A 16,088-nucleotide genomic window follows, 5' to 3' on the forward strand; every position below is an offset into this window, starting at 1 on the left:
TGAAGAAAAGTTGATTGAAAAACACTTTTACTGTAAAAATTAAGTTTAAAAGGTATCTGCGTGTTAATTTCAAAGCCAAACAGAACTAAAACGTATAATGCAAAAAATACCTCTAACGCAACATGAAACAATTTTCTTTTAATTTATAATGATTTACTATTTTTTTTTTTTCTATGGTTAATTACTCACTGTAATGTAAAATAGTCTGTTCTATTATGTATATACAATTCCCATGAAAATAATCTGTTTAAATTGTACATCCACCTCCCCATACGCAAGTGGCAGAGCCGTGAAGTGGGTAGTGCCCACCCAGGGGTTGGCGAGCGAAGCGGGCAAAGCCCCCTAGTTTTCTAAAAACATACAACTGCATTGCTTGTTTTGAGAGGTCATTTTGGTGCAAGGGACTAAATGTTTCCAAAAAGACCCACTATGGGCCCTAACTGGGGGTCACCTTGTACCAAACATTCTAACCTTGCAATGCTATGGGATATGACATCTAAACTTGGTACAATGATAGCTGACAGACTGGGGCACACAAGGGTTGTGCATCATGAAATGTCCTGGTTATGTGCTGTAAAATCCAGTTTTTAGAGAGAATAGTGTTTTATTTAGTTGATATTGGTGTAAACAGGTTTTTAAATCATATAAATACTTTCTTTTAAATATCCGAAGTGTTGCACTTGCTACTCTTTGGCCCTCTGCCGCTCCTTCCTTGCACAAGCAGAGTAATAGCCGCTGATGTCTGGGTATGGGATTTGGGTGCAGTAATGCCATTTAAAACAATTAGTGCAGTAAGGTGTTACAAAATCTGCTGACAAAACACTTATTACTTCCTTAAATGTTTTCTTTTTGTAGATGCCAATGCTTGAAATAAAAAAAACACAGACGGTACAAGGCTATGTATGATCCAGTAACATTTATAAAATTTTTAAGGGTTTGCGTAAGCGGAGGGTGGCTGGTTAATCATTTTTTGTAAGCGTTTACTGTTTAAACAAACTGCTAACCTTGTACTCTGTCAGCTATACAAATGGCGTAATGCCACATTACTGTAAAACACGGTGTGTTGTGGCTAAATGGAAGTTAACTGAAAGTCTACTACCCTGTTTTACCGTCCTTGCGAAATGCCAGAATGCATTTACTTGGCTGCTAATGTCTGACAGGCTATCTCGTGTTTTTTATTTCCTGATGATTAAAAAGACCGCATTTCTATTGTAGGAAGTGTCGTGCACATAGGAGTGTGAAGCACACATCTCGAGGGATAAATTAATTAACGACATAGCGTTTTAAAATCCCCAGAGTATACAACCTAGAAATTTGAAAACGTTTAGCTCTGAAATGAGCTGCACGTCGTACTGAAATGTGTAACTAAAGCGTCCTAAATCACGAAAGCAGCCGAAAGGAACAACAACGATTGGAACTTATCGAAAAGCTCACAGCATTGTCAGCAGAACGCTGCAGCCAAGCCGAACTATCGGAGAACTGCGTACGCACAGCCGACGAGGCCGGGCTCGGAGTGAAGGAGTAGGCAATGGAACGGAAAAGAAAGCTGGCGTGGGTACGTTAGGATTACAACATGGAAGGAGAACTGGAGGGAGATGGGGTGGTAATAAGAATAATAATAAACATTACACAAGGTCAGCGGGGGAGAGCCAATACTGCGAGTGACGCGAGGGGTGTCCTGCGTGCTGATAAAAGTAAATTATGTATTTACCTCAATTATACGTAAAAGCGGCTGCATAATTCTGGGTCGACTGTAACATTAACATACATCTACCAAATCTCTAACGTCTCAAACAAAATCAAAGGAAGCCTCCGCTCTGCTGTCACCACTAAGTAGCCGAGAGTATTGAAATGTGCCCAGGGCCACGTCAAAGTTAAAGTGCGCTACAGCGTCTGACCAACCACACAGGAGCACAAACACAAGCAACACGAAAAAGGCCAGTGTACCCACCGTACGTGACAGCAAACCCAGTGAGAAAGAAGCAGGAGAAACCGAAGCAGAGAAGACAGAAATGCTTGCTCGCCGTCGCGATGGCCCTCATAGCGTCGTCTTCTCTCGGCGCGTCTCAGAAAGTGGATGCGCGCGGGACGTCCGGAGTGGACTGAGACGAGTGGAGTGGAGCGGAGGCCACGAACTCCCGCCTCAAGTAACTGCGCTGTAGTGGAGAGAAAAAACCAAACCAAAACAAAACTATGTTTGGAAACAACTTTTGTACAGAAATGTAGCGCCTCTGCTGCCCTCTAACTTTTAAGATCGCAACTACACTTTGGACGAGCAGCAGGAAAACGTCAAGTACTGTTACTTGTATTAATACGTGATCTCGCCAACGCTGCAGAATAGGATTAAGTGGAAAAGAGAATGCGGTTGAAGATCACTGGAACGTTGCATGTTCCGCTGGTGTCATTTATTTAGGTTTTTCTAGAAGGATAAGCGTTGTCGAGAAAGGTTCAAATAACATGAGACGTCCGAGTATGCCGTCCATGTGTTGCCTTTCTCAGTAAGGAGTGTTTTGTTTCCATTATTATTATTATTTTTACTCTAATGTTTCTTGAAATTTGAAAGCTTGAGGGCCATGCAGAATATTGATATGCGTCCAACTCTGATCCTGGACGGCTACGGTGGCTGCAGATTCTCCTTCCAGCAACTTTCTTAATCAGTGGCCACTTTCTGCTGTTAACTTCTTTTCCCATTATTTGAATTGTCTTGTTTTTTCAAGTCTTGGTCCTCTGAATGGTTTCTTTTTTTCCATCCATCCATTATCCAACTGGCTATATCCTAACTGCAGGGTTACGGTGGTCTGCTGGACCCAATCCCAGCCAACACAGTGCGCAAGGCAGGACGCAAACCCCAGACAGGGTGCCAGCCCACTGCAGGGCACACAAACGCACACGCGGTGTCTTTTTTCCTTCCTGAGACGTGGAGTGAGCTGCCCACATGCATTTGAAGCTCTTCCTCCCTCCCTAAAGGTGTTCAAGACGTTTTTGATTTTGTAAATCTGGGATTTGTACCTCTGATCAGTTTAGTAACTTTGTCCTGCCACACTGGTTCCTGAACCATCCAGCAGACTGATGTTCCTCGATTATGTTGACCTCTTTTGTAAGTTGCTTTTGGATAAAATTGCTAAGCTAATAAATGTAGCAGATTTAAGCCTATGGATGTTTAAATAAATTGAACTTATTTAGAAGACTAACAGCAGTTGGAATGAATAAGTATATGAACCAGTAGCTGTTTATCCTTGGAACCTGTGAACTGATGTCAACAAGTGGAATTGAGAATGCAGTGGGTGAGCCCCTCTGACAGGACACACAATGCTTTCCGTTTGTGTCTCATTGGACTGTTGAGATCTTGTTACTTTACTACTCCAATTTGATTTTGTCTGTTTTTGATTCTCTGATTAAGATTTTCAAACCTGGCTGGCAAAACACAAGTAAAGACAGACTCAATGTAAGATTTCTAAAAAAGTGACTCGCTTTAAAAATATTCAGCTTCTTTAAAAAGTAGAGGTCCTGCTGTCCCTTTTTGAGTCTATATTTGCCCTCAGGTATTTATAACTGCTAATAATCTCCACTGCCTGGACTTGGATGATTGGCTCTTTCTTCTGAAATCAATCATATGGTTTTGTAACATTTGGATGCAGAAAAGTCTCCCACCCCAGTTAACAAAATCATCTACCACTGGATTGTGGCTGCTTTCATTCTCATTTAGTATGCCAACAGTCAGGCTTTTAATGAAGTTAGGAACGTGATTTTGGGAAACTATGAGAGATCAACAAGTGTGTCAATGCCCTGAGTTTTTGGAAAGCCCTACCTGACCCCAGCAGTGTTTCTGACAGACTGCTTCTCAATTATCCCATTAGGATCATTTTCTGTTTTAGCCAAAGTGAGTCCAGCAACAGGGCACCGGTGATACGGAGCAAGAGTGTGGTCATACGTTTGGGAAAAGGACAAGAGTATTGCTGAAATAAGTATTTTGGAGTAAAAAATGCAAATTATTACATCTCAAACGATAGATAAAAAAGCTGTTGGGGACTGTTCACTCAGGCCCTGTAAGTGTTAATGCAGACTCCATATGTCACAACAGGGAAAAAATATTGCCTAAAAGCTTGGAGAGGTCACATTAGTTCTACACAAATGGCACAACTAAGAGATGTAACTGTAAAAAGGCGATAAGCCGAGTCTAAAGGGTTTTAATGCCTTTAGTTTTTGAATTGGCACAGTCGGTATTTTCACTTGTAGTTCATGTCAGCCATGCCCAATCCATCTATGTTTGTTTACACAGACGTCCGCCCCACACAGTTAAGCAGGGCATCTGCTTCTATCTGTGCAATCTATAGAAGTAGTCACATTTTATGTATTACTAACTAAAGTATCCAGCGTAGGCAGGGTATACCTGTAGATGGGTTAAAGAACAAAAGCAAAGGTTTCTGTGTTTTTTAAACGGTGACCTTGTTGTTATTGCTAGATGTCCCATCCATCATCCACACTGCCTTCCCTATCAATGTCTCTGCTCTTGTGAGTTCAACTTGACTTCAGAATTGTGGTAGCTTCTTGCTGGGTTGTAACCACGAACACTGTCATGTCAGACTCTCGCTCAAGGTGGACAATTCGTAGTGCTTAAATAATGAAGAAAAGACAAAGTTGGAGTTAAACAACAACCCTTTGATTCTCCTTTATGCTGCGCTGCACTTTCATTCTTGATCAAGCCTCACCCAACACCTTCTGCCAAAGCACAAGATACTCCTTTTTAAATTACACTAGACAGAAGCAACACATGCTGTTGCCTGGGTAAGTAAAGTTAAGCTCTGGTCATTTTGTCTGTTAGTCTGCCTTCAGCCTGTTCAGATGTTTCACTTGCTCTGAGCCAGCAGGTGGCACTGGTGTACAAACTGTAGCACACAGAGAATAGATAGATAGATAGATAGATAGATACTTTATTAATCCCAAGGGGAAATTCACATAATCCAGCAGCAGTATACTGATACAAAGAAACAATATTAAATTAAATAGTAATAAAATGAAAAAATTAAAATAAAATTAATGTTAGCATTTACTCCCCCGGGTGGAATTGAAGAGTCGCATAGTGTGGGGGAGGAACGATCTCCTCAGTCTGTCAGTGGAGCAGGACAGTGACAAAAGTCTGTCACTGAAGCTACTCCTCTGTCTGGAGATGACACTGTTAAGTGGATGCAATGGATTCTTCATGATTGACAGGAGTTTGCTTAATGCCCGTCGCTCTGCCACAGATGTTAAACTGTCCAACTTTACTCCTACAATAGAGCCTGCCTTCTTAACAAGTTTGTCCAGGCGTGAGGTGTCTTTCATCTTTATGCTGCCTCCCCAGCACACCACCGCGTAGAAGAGGGCACTCGCCACAACCGTCTGGTAGAACATCTGCAGCATCTTACTGCAGATGTTAAAGGATGCCAACCTTCTCAGAAAGTATAGTCTGCTCTGAGCTTTCTTACATAGAGCATCAGTATTGGCAGTCCAGTCCAATTTGTCATCCAGCTGCACTCCCAGGTATTTATAGGTCTGCACCCTCTGCACACAGTCACCTCTGATGATCACAGGGTCCATGAGGGGCCTGGGCCTCCTAAAATCCACCACCAGCTCCTTGGTCTTGCTGGTGTTGAGGTGTAAGTGGTTTGAGTCGCACCATTTAACAAAGTCCTTGATTAGTTTCCTGTACTCCTCCTCCTGCCCACTCCTGATGCAGCCCACAATAGCAGTGTCATCAGCGAACTTTTGCACGTGGCAGGACTCCGAGTCATATTGGAAGTCTGACGTATATAGATTGAACAGGACCGAGAAAGTACAGTCCCTCGGCGCCCTGTATTGCTGCACACAATGTCAGACCTGCAGTTCCCAAGACGAACATATTGAGGTCTGTCTGTAAGATAGTCCGAATGAGACAGAGGTTAGGAGCATGTACTGATACAGCGCATTACCACACCCACCACACAGCAAAAAAAAAACATGGTGACCCACTGGCTTAAAATGTTGTGTTCCAAAGCAGTCTGTCCTATCCGTATGGACCTGGGGAGCAACTATGCAAAATTTGGTCCAAATCAGTCAAAGAATTTAGGACTGTATAAGGAAAAGACAGGCAGACAAACAGACATTCTATTTTATACATAAAGATTGGTGTCTAACTCTAGTCAGCTCCAAAATCCTCTGGTAAAAGAACACACTGCCTTCCTTTGCTCAAGAAAAAAATACAGTGTGTGCCACAATTTTTTTAGGAATACAAAGGTGGAAAACAACGAGGAACTGGCAGAGGAGCTTCTCTGTTACCTAACACTTGGGTGCAACATGTCTTTAAAGGTTCATTTCCTACACACTTATTTGGAGTTTCTTCCCTGAGAACATGGCAGTGGTGTTTGATGAACAGGGGGAGATGCTTCACCAAGACATTGGCCAAATGGTGAGATGTTACAGTGGAAAGTGAAGTGAGTCTGTGTGAGCAGACACCTGTTGGTCATTCTACTGTGAAACGCCTTCAGAGGATTACAAGACAAAAAAAACAAACAACCAACAGACTACTTTTTGTAATTAATTATTATATTTAAAACACTTTTTTTCAATTTGAAAAACATAATACCCTTTTTCTCTAAAGTAGTGTTTTTTTTATTTTACTGTAAACCTTTATCTCTCAAAATCTGGATGTGAAAGAGCAATTCTTTTGCCGGATTTGGATTCAGCACTCTCACCTCTATTAGCTGTGGCTGACAAAAGTTTTCAAATGGTTAAAAATAAAATTAAAATTAAGCTATCATATAAGTCAGAAATGGTGGCGCAGTGGTAGCGCTGCTGCCTTGCAGTAAGGAGACCTAGGTTCGCTTCCCGGGTCCTCCCTGCTTGGAGTTTGCATGTTCTCCCCGTGTCTGCGTGGGTTTCCTTCGGGCACTTCGGTTTCCTCCCATGGTCCAGTGTCTAGGTGGACTGGCGATTCTAAATTGGCCCTAGTGTGTGCTTGGTGTATGGGTGGGTTTGTGTGTGTCCTGCGGTGGATTGGCACCCTGCCCGGGATTGGTTCCTGCCTTGTGCTCTGTGTTGGCTGGGATTGGCTCCCGTGACCCTGTGTTTGCATTCAGCGGGTTGGAAAATGGATGGATACAAGTCAGAAAACAACATACCTTTAATGTCTATCTGACCATTCCTGTTACTTTCTAGCTGTCTAACCAGTCTATGGGCTATTCTACTGTCATACAGAGTTTAGATTATGAACTTTCTATTTTCTATGACTTATAGGGGGTTAACTGAATCTTCTATTATCTATGTTAAGCTATATGTTATATTCAAGTTCAAGCCAAGCAGACTAAAGAAAATTTACCATTAACATTAACTTGAAGGATTGGTCTCTTACAAACACCTAGAGGAGCAAAAAAAAGAAAAACGTGTTCATAGAGCAGCGTAATCAGCAATCCCTTTTTGTCAGTAATTGGATGAAGTAAAAACACAGGCATGTAGAAAGCTCTAAATTCCATGCCCTACATACAGCCTGTTCTTAGCCTAATGGTTTGACATAAAAGGGCTTGTTTGGCTCTGTTTGTAAGTCTCATCTTGGCTTCAAATCACTTGCACGTTAATGGAATTAAACTGCTTACGGTTAACAAAGTCAGCTTCATTCTCCCTGGGTGCCCTTATTGCTATATGTTATATTACATTAGGAAAAGCAGACACTGGCGCATATTGCATTTTTATGTTGGCCTATACACCTACACCATATTGAAACTGAATGTAGAGCCTCATCAGTTGGTGTATGGCTTCTAGTGCAGCAGACACAATGGAGCTGTAACTCGGCCAAGATATTTCTGTCCTATCAACCAGTTCTCTCTCATAGGTGCCGGAAAGCCAACCATTGTTAAAACCTGAATATAAATTGGTGTAGCCCAAGGCAGTCTACTGTATATGTCTAATGCCATGGCCAATTTAGCATATAGCTTTAAGAGCTCATCAACACCCTGGGGCACTCAGGCGTACTACTGTGTGTACCTATGCCCTCCCAGAGCCTGTTTTCATTTAAAACCATGAGCTGCCTCAGAGTGATGAATGCATTTTACCACAGAAAGTAATACAGCATTTCTTAATGGCAGCAGTTAAGTCTGGGATCTTAGGTTTAAGAGTTCACTGGAATGGAGTCAGGAATAGGACAATTCTATTTGAGTGCTGTAGATGTATTTAAAATCTATTCTTAAGTCAACGTTAGGCACCAAGAGCAAAGAGTGGCGTAGGAAAATCAACTGAAAAATGCATCATGAAGGGGCGTGTTTAAGAAATGGAACTAATATGTTATGGTCTAACCATTAAAAAGAGGAACATTTATAGATCCGGGAAGTGAAGTGCAACATGGGATGTGTAAAACACCATAATACTCCTCCTTATGTGTTGAGTAATACCATGCCAGAATTAGTGTGAAGTAAAACAAACAACTTTTTTTGCTTTTGAAGATTTTTTAAATACATTCGAACAGTGACTACTGCAACTGCCTTACTTTGAAGTAACTTTGCTTTGTGAAAAAAGTCATGCAATGCTCTATGATAAAATACTTTAAAAGAAGAAAGCTCTAAAGTCTGATCTAGGCATAAGGAGAAGGATCAGACTGGAGCCCTGGAGACTTCAGTTTAGGATGAACCAGGTTCATTAACAAGTTGATCTATAAAAATATGAATATTCTAAGAAAATCAGTGTTTTTACATAACTGCTATGAAGACTTCATAACAGGAGACATATAGATGAGAGAGGCACTATATAATAGATAGATGTCCCCGGGGCCAATTTGGCTGCTTACTGTAAAATATGCAAAAAGAAGTCACACTGGTGTACAAATCATGTTGATTAAAGTGAACTGTGGCACTTACTGGGTCATGACACAGAGTTCAACTTGGGCTAAGTCCACAATGCTAAGTCTAGCTATTAGTCATCATTGTTGCCTTTTGTCCACACTACTCCAGTGCGGTTAACCCCTGAAAATAAAGACTTTTGAGAACACACTCCAAAGCTGTATACTTTTGAAAATGCTGACATGGCTTTTAAAAGTGAATGGGAGAAAACAAAGACTTTCAAAAACACAGACTCTAATCACACTAATTTTGTCTGTGCTTATTATGTAGCCCTTTCCTGACCGGATTCTTTTTTTTTTTGTTACTGAATTTATTAAAAACAAGTAAAATTCCATACAAACAAGTCAAACTTAACAAAAAGATTCTGCTCATTCTCATTCTGATCGGTCACCTAGTACAGAAGGAAAGCATTTTCCAACACAGCCTTCTCAAAGGACTTGATTTCCATGGCGCTTTTTGTGTTGCATACCTGTATGCATCTAAATTGTGTTTTGTACAGTTTGAAAGCCGAATACATGTGGAAAAGGCAAATAATTAACCAGTCGCTGCATTTTTGCAATAAATCTTGCAGCCAAGAGTGTTGCCATCCTTCATTTTTCTGCAGATGCATGCATGCCCAGTGTAGGTGAACGTCTACATCGTATGTGTTATCTGTCACTGTAGTGTAAATGAAGTAAAAACACAGGTGTGGATGGAGATCATTTTGTGTGTTTTTTTTTAATGAAAAATAGTACTGTGGACATAACTTTAGTGTTAAATACCAAATCCACCTTATCAGACTCAGTTTACAGTAAACCTAAAATTTTATTAATCCTTAATTTCTTTTTTTTTCTTCCAAGTTGGCTAATTCCTTTTGATCCCCCACCTTTTGATCAGAGGTCTGGCATTTTGATTTGAGAACTTTTTTTGTGTGAAGAATGGAATTCTGCCTAGTGCTAAGATACTGTTGGATTAGATGAATTTGATCATGATTGAGGGGCCTGAGAGAAAATATAAAAAAGATTTTTGACTAGTAGTTTTTACAAGTAAGGAATATGAAAAGCATGCAGTCAAGCTTTTAGATTCTAATGTGAACCAGAGTTGTGATTTGTCACATTTTAAAATGAACTTAGACCGATTTTTGCTATTGTAGTTTTATGTAACACACTGTTTAAATAAAGGTACACCAGACCAAAATACAGTACATTTGTTTAGCTATGTGAATGGGATTAATGATTAAACAGTTGTTTGCGCCCAAATATCTTAAATAACATTCCAGTTTTAAAAATACATTTTCAAGCATGTTGTATAATGCATAAATTATTACATATTAATCAGTCATTATACTGCACAATATTAAGCAGTGCTCAGAGGATACTGTAACTGAAAGTTTTGCTCATGAAGATTTTTTGAAAATGCCAGCTCAGTCCTTAGTGGAAACATTTTTCCCTGCATAATTTATTTAAAGAAACATCTGTAATATCATAGAAGTGATGATTTAGAAGTGAAGCTAAACTATTTTTAATTAGTCAGAAGAGGTTACAAACCTCTAATGAGAACAATCAATGTTAATGTGTGAAAGGCAGTACTGTCCATGTATTCATTACAAGCTATTAACTTTAAGATGAATAACAAGGCAGAGTCATCAAAATACAGCTGACTTGATACCAGAGTTTTGTACTTAATTGCCAAAATGGCGCATTTTAAATGAATTTACAAGAACACAGTAAGTTTTGGTTGTTATCATCATCCCTTACGTTTGGATGTTGCAGTATTGGCCACTCATGACAAGATCTAAAGGCTTAAAAGATTCGATTTTGCTCACACACTAATCGGCAAGTCACAAAAAATGACAGTCAACACAGACAAAATCAATACATTCGCTGTTTTTCCTGCATAACAGGAATACGGTCTCAACAAATCACTTTTTATTTTATTTTCCAAATTATTTTAAAGTAAAAACAAAATATTTACAAATAAGACCAATATAAAACTTTACTAAGGATCTGTACAGCTAAATGATGGCTTCTTGCATTAAAGTATTATTCACATATAAATGCATACAGTATTTTTTTTTTGGCTCTACAAAATAAAAACAGCAGCTGGTTTAGCATTCATTTTATACAAACACTACAATCGAAATGTCCACAGGGAAGCCAGAATCTTTAGAACTGTGACAGCAGAACTGGTGTACAAGATACTGGCAGGCAGGGAGGAGGGTAGCTCTGGAAAGGGTCTAGGAAAACTTTTAAGAGTGAGAGAGAGAGAAAACATCCATTAGCAGTGGATATGTGCATCAAGTACATTTATAGACGCTTTAATAACCTGGTTATTCAAAGAAACCCAGTTCTGAAAATGCCATGTAAACCCATATTCAGAACAAAGAAACTGGGTTATTGTTCTCTGAGAAACCAGGCTAACTCATGTAGATTTTTCCACAAGTAATTGTTATTTGGCTATGTCAACCCTTAACCAAGCTGCAGTTCAAAAATTTTGTAGTGTGCACATGTCCACTGCACTCTTTTAGCTATGCACATGCTTCCAGCAGCCACAGGTAGAAAAGGGTGGAAGCATCTACAAAAATAAATTTCCTGAGGCAAATGCTCAGGTGATCACGTTGTAACTTCTCCTGGCTGAAATAATCAGTCTCAGTATTTCAGAAATCATGCTGATGAGCTGAATGTACAATGCTAAGCTCAGCAGCATAATCTTGAGAGAAGTAGAGTGACATGTTAAAAGTAAGTTGCATTATGTAGCCTGATTACTTTTTAAAGTAACAAGTAAACTAATGGAGTATTTATTCTTCTGGTGTGAAAATACTTGCATTATTATTATCCCAACAGCATGCTGCTCCTTTGTAAGGTTCAATCGCACAGAAAAGCAGAACACTGTGCTGCATGCAATCTAGTAACAGAAACATATTAATAAAATGTCAAGTTTAGATTTTATCCAGCTATTTGCTTTAGATATGCTGGAGCAGCGTGATTGGGTGACTTTATAACATATTTGATTAGGCTTTTTGTAAGTAATGAGTAATGTTAGGTTGCTTTTAAAAAGCAATTCCTCACAAAGCTTGTGAGACCCAGGCTCTATGCTCGTTTTCAGATTTATGGTGGCCAGGAAATTCTAATACTTTATTTTGTGCAGTTTAATGAGATCGGAGCATTTTGCCAAGGGAGACCAGGTGGATTTGCACATGTAAATGGGGCTTTTTAAGAGACAAGGTTTCTGCCTGAAACAAATGACTCACCTTGTCCTGCTTCATGCATGGATGTAAAGTACATGTAAATGCACTCCTTACCATAATGTGGAAGAAAGTGCACCACTTGTTAGTGTTCTGGATGCCCCAGACATGTAGGATCCCAAAGGAAAACTAGAAGGCAGGTGACACATCAAGGGCCAGGTGTGATTAAACCTTTATTAAAAAACGAGAGAGGGACCAATAAAAGACTCGCAAGTCATCAAGCCACCTCTCGCCGAACAGTTGGCAGCACGTGATGTTGGAGGGTAAAGAGTGGAACTTTGTTGTCTTTTGAAGTAAGAAGGAATGCAGAAGGCTCAAGAAAGCAGTAGAAAGGGGTCTGTGCACGGTTGCTTGGTGGCCTCTGAGCCTTTATTCATCCACATGGAATTCCAGGGTAAGCCCAAGAAGGAACTCTGAGCCACTGTTGAATATAGATTAAGGGCCCATTTAAGATGAGCGACAGGGAAGTCTGAAGAGCACCAAGTGAAAAGAATGCTTTAGTGGCACTTTAAACTGGATAAGTGGGCTTACACTCCAACAGGTAGATTTGGGCTCAAGTGTAACTGAGGAAGGCCCTGATTGGGAGTAAGTTTTACTTCTGCTTTGTTTTCTCTATTTTGTGGATCCCTTACATTTTTATTTTTATTAATGTACCATTTCCATATATTCTGGTTTCCCTTGTGTTATGCTGGGTGTGGATGGTTGCTACAAGTACAACCCTTATATAATCCTTAGACAGCTTACATTAAGTTATTCAATCAAAGCAAAAAATAAAAGCAATAACATTATATCACCCTTGCTGTCTGAAGCAGAATTATATACAACATTAATTTGCATTACAGCAAATAAAGCAAAAAATAAAATAAAATGTTCTGGGAAATGGAGGGGAAATTCAATCTCAGAAATACAAGAATCAGCCAGCTACAATTAAAACCAGTGCAAGAGTCCCAATTCAAGTAAGCAACTATAATGTGTTAAAACCTGAGACATTCTTAAGGAATTAGAAACTTATTAAAGAATAAGTTTCATATTTTTTAGGTCAAAGTTATTTAATCACAATCACAGCATATGGTTATTTGCCATAAGAAGCCGTGTTCTAAAATGAAGTATTTTTAATACATTTAAAAAAATGTATGTTCGTGCAGCTTAAATTAGGTTTTAAGGGACAGTAGTCCAAAAATGAAAACGCTTTAAAACTTACTGAATACATTAAATTTTCAAGCCAAGAGTGTTATTGTGCACATCAGCCATAAAACAATGTGCCTGTATGCAATTCTGTATGTGTGCCAGCATTACATATTAAAAAATTATTTGAGTAAACATGGCATATGCGGAAAAATATGACTTAAGTATCTGTGTGCAGAGCTGCTTGCACAAGTTTTAGATCCTATAGTCACAATGGTTTGATGGGAAGGATTTCTTGGCAAACTAACAGCTTCTGCTGCTATCAGACACTTGGCACACTTTTGTCCAGAGCATCATCTGTTACAAGTCATAGCATAATATACTGTAACTGTAGATAAAACAGAATTGGAGTAAGAAGGGTGGAATATACGCAGTCTGAAGCTACGGTGAGCATAGATGCACCTCTGAAAACTCTACCACCGATGACAGCTGTGAGCAGACACACAATCTGAAAATGTATGCTTGCCTCAAGGAACCTGTGGTAAAATTTATTACTTCCAATTTAATCTTCTTGTCACAAGCAGGCATCAGAAACACTGAAGAGGCATGTTTTCTTATATTGAAACCTTTCTACCTTCAAGCATATTCATATGTGGACATATTCAGTAAGTTTTAAGGCTTTTGCTTTTACGTTTGGACCCCTGACCCTTAAGCCCCACTTTAAGATTTTAAAAAGCAAACTCAGGCAAGGGATTTTTTTTAAATGTATAATGAATACTTCACTTTAGAACACAGTTTCATGTGGCAAATCAATATATTCAACATTAATTAAAAAAATAACCAAGACTTGAATAATACCAAACTTATCCTTTATAAGAATTAAGGTGCATTTGTTAGGCTATTCTTATTGTTGATTCAACATTGTAGTCAACTATCGTATAAACAAAACAAAATCTTAATTAACATATTTTGTAAAATGTGTTTTTGTGTAGAAAAAAAAGTAAGTGTAACTGGGTACTTTGGTTGGAAGATGACAAAAGAAAGTGCATTTTCTCTTTCTCCTTGCTTGTTTATAAGCAGCAGTGCATCTTATAATTTTAATTCTTTATTCTGTCTCTGTTAATATACTCGTGGTATCCATATCGTCAAAGCTTCTTTTATAGCGTATTGTTGAAGACAAAGGGGAAAACCTTATCCTGTTTCTTCTATAGACATAAAAAAGTATTCCAGCAATAGCTGTTATGAAGAAAATCAGAAGAAAGGCAACAATGAGAGATGCATTTTCCATTCCTAAGAGAAAAAAAAGGAGACTTAAGTAAGGCACAGCATTTACAATTTACGTGTCTTTCTTACTATGTTTACTGGGAAGCTGGTAATGAAGGACTAATTTTAATAAAACATCAGCATTCCCATTTTTTGCATGCTCAACATAAGTGTGTTCACAACTATTACAAGCTGCAAAAAATGCATTAAATCTTACATGAGTAGACAATGTGTTGTCGTGTTTCCCATAATCCCTAATTGCTAGATTCAGGTTTTCAGTAATAGGGGTGTTTTGGTAGATCTTTTATCTCATTCTTATAATTAACAAAAAAAAAAGTGAACAGTAATCGGTTATAATGGCACTGCCCGCTGCAGGGAGATGGGATAAAGTACCATTTTAAAACATTTGTATTAAAAAAGTTTGATTAATATTTAAACAAACAGTGCAGTTTTAAAAAACTGCACTGTCACTTCACAACCAAACAATAGGCTGTAAAGTATGCATTAGTACAAGGTTTCCTATCGATTTAAAAAAACAGACTGATTTTTTAAAAATTTAAACAAACACCTCAGCAAACAGTTGGCTATAAATAGCAAATAAACAAAAGATTGGAAGTTATAACTACTTATGAAAAGTAATAACAACATAAATACCATCAAGCATTTAAAGTAACATTATTCCTGTGTCACATTACATGACTTCTAGTTGGAGGGGATGACTGCAGTTGCTTATCTTGTTGTTTGAGAATGTGGGGTTACACGACTAATTCTTGGAGAAGATGATGAATTAAGACTACTCTGGAAGACTTACTAGCATAGCCTCACATTTCCAAAGTATCACAAGCTTTCCCCTTTTTCCTGACAGCCAATTAACATACTGCTTGACAGAGCTGGTGCTGTGTGAATGTTTTGCAGGTATGGCTAGTTAAGGTGAAATCTCAATTTTTTTTTTTTTTTTTAATTCAACTCTGTTGCAATATATAAAACACAAAACATCAGACAAATGAGCCTCTCTTCTATTTGTGAGGGATGTCAGGCTACACAACTAGCTGTCACGGGTGTGTGCCATGACCACTCCTGACTTGCTAAGATTGTTAACAAAGTCTGCGATTGAAAATAATTTGAAAAGTCATATAACATAACAGGGCTTTACAGTGTGTGGATGTGAGTGGTGAGGATGGCAGTAAGCAGCAGAGGGGATTATAAGAGCAAAGCATGGTGATTGTGTTTTAGTTTGCATGACAATTACCTAATACCTGTTTGAAGCTATAACAGAAAATGGCATTATACATTTTTTGGATCTACCTTATCGTTTTGTTTTAAAACTGAAAAGAGCCCAAACTACAAAAGTTAAATTTGCCTTTAAAATAATACAGTATACATTATCCTTAACTATGGTCACAAATAGTGCAGCTTCTTTTCCAAAGCAGATGTGCCAGAATCACTATAACTGAAACTAAGGGCAGATACTGTCCAGTCATAATTCTGAACAACACTATTCAGTGAAAATCATTTTTGGAATTTGGAAAATGTCTGGAATGTGGGCACAATGTTGGTCCTGACTGGTGAAACATTATGGATTGTTTAATGTTGTAGTGTTTGTGTATGTTTTTTATACCCCCACTAATTTTTGA

At 38.7% G+C, this 16,088-nt stretch overlaps 2 protein-coding genes across 2 annotated transcripts in view; both read right to left on the minus strand.

Moving 5' to 3' along the window:
• cd302 (CD302 molecule) overlaps positions 1-2,206 on the minus strand; it is a 35,836-nt gene extending 33,630 nt beyond the window's left edge. The window contains exon 1 of the mRNA XM_039757479.1: positions 1,952-2,206. Within this exon, the coding sequence (XP_039613413.1) occupies positions 1,952-2,042 (91 nt within the window). The 5' untranslated portion in view covers positions 2,043-2,206. The remainder of the gene's footprint in view (positions 1-1,951) is intronic.
• An 8,502-nt stretch (positions 2,207-10,708) lies between these two features.
• The window catches only part of ly75 (lymphocyte antigen 75), a 209,950-nt gene continuing 204,570 nt past the window's right edge, over positions 10,709-16,088 (minus strand). Inside the window, exon 35 of the mRNA XM_039757470.1 lies at positions 10,709-14,481. Within this exon, the coding sequence (XP_039613404.1) occupies positions 14,297-14,481 (185 nt within the window). The 3' untranslated portion in view covers positions 10,709-14,296. The remainder of the gene's footprint in view (positions 14,482-16,088) is intronic.

Source organism: Polypterus senegalus, chromosome 6 (assembly GCF_016835505.1).
Source record: "Polypterus senegalus isolate Bchr_013 chromosome 6, ASM1683550v1, whole genome shotgun sequence".
NCBI lineage: Eukaryota > Metazoa > Chordata > Cladistia > Polypteriformes > Polypteridae > Polypterus > Polypterus senegalus.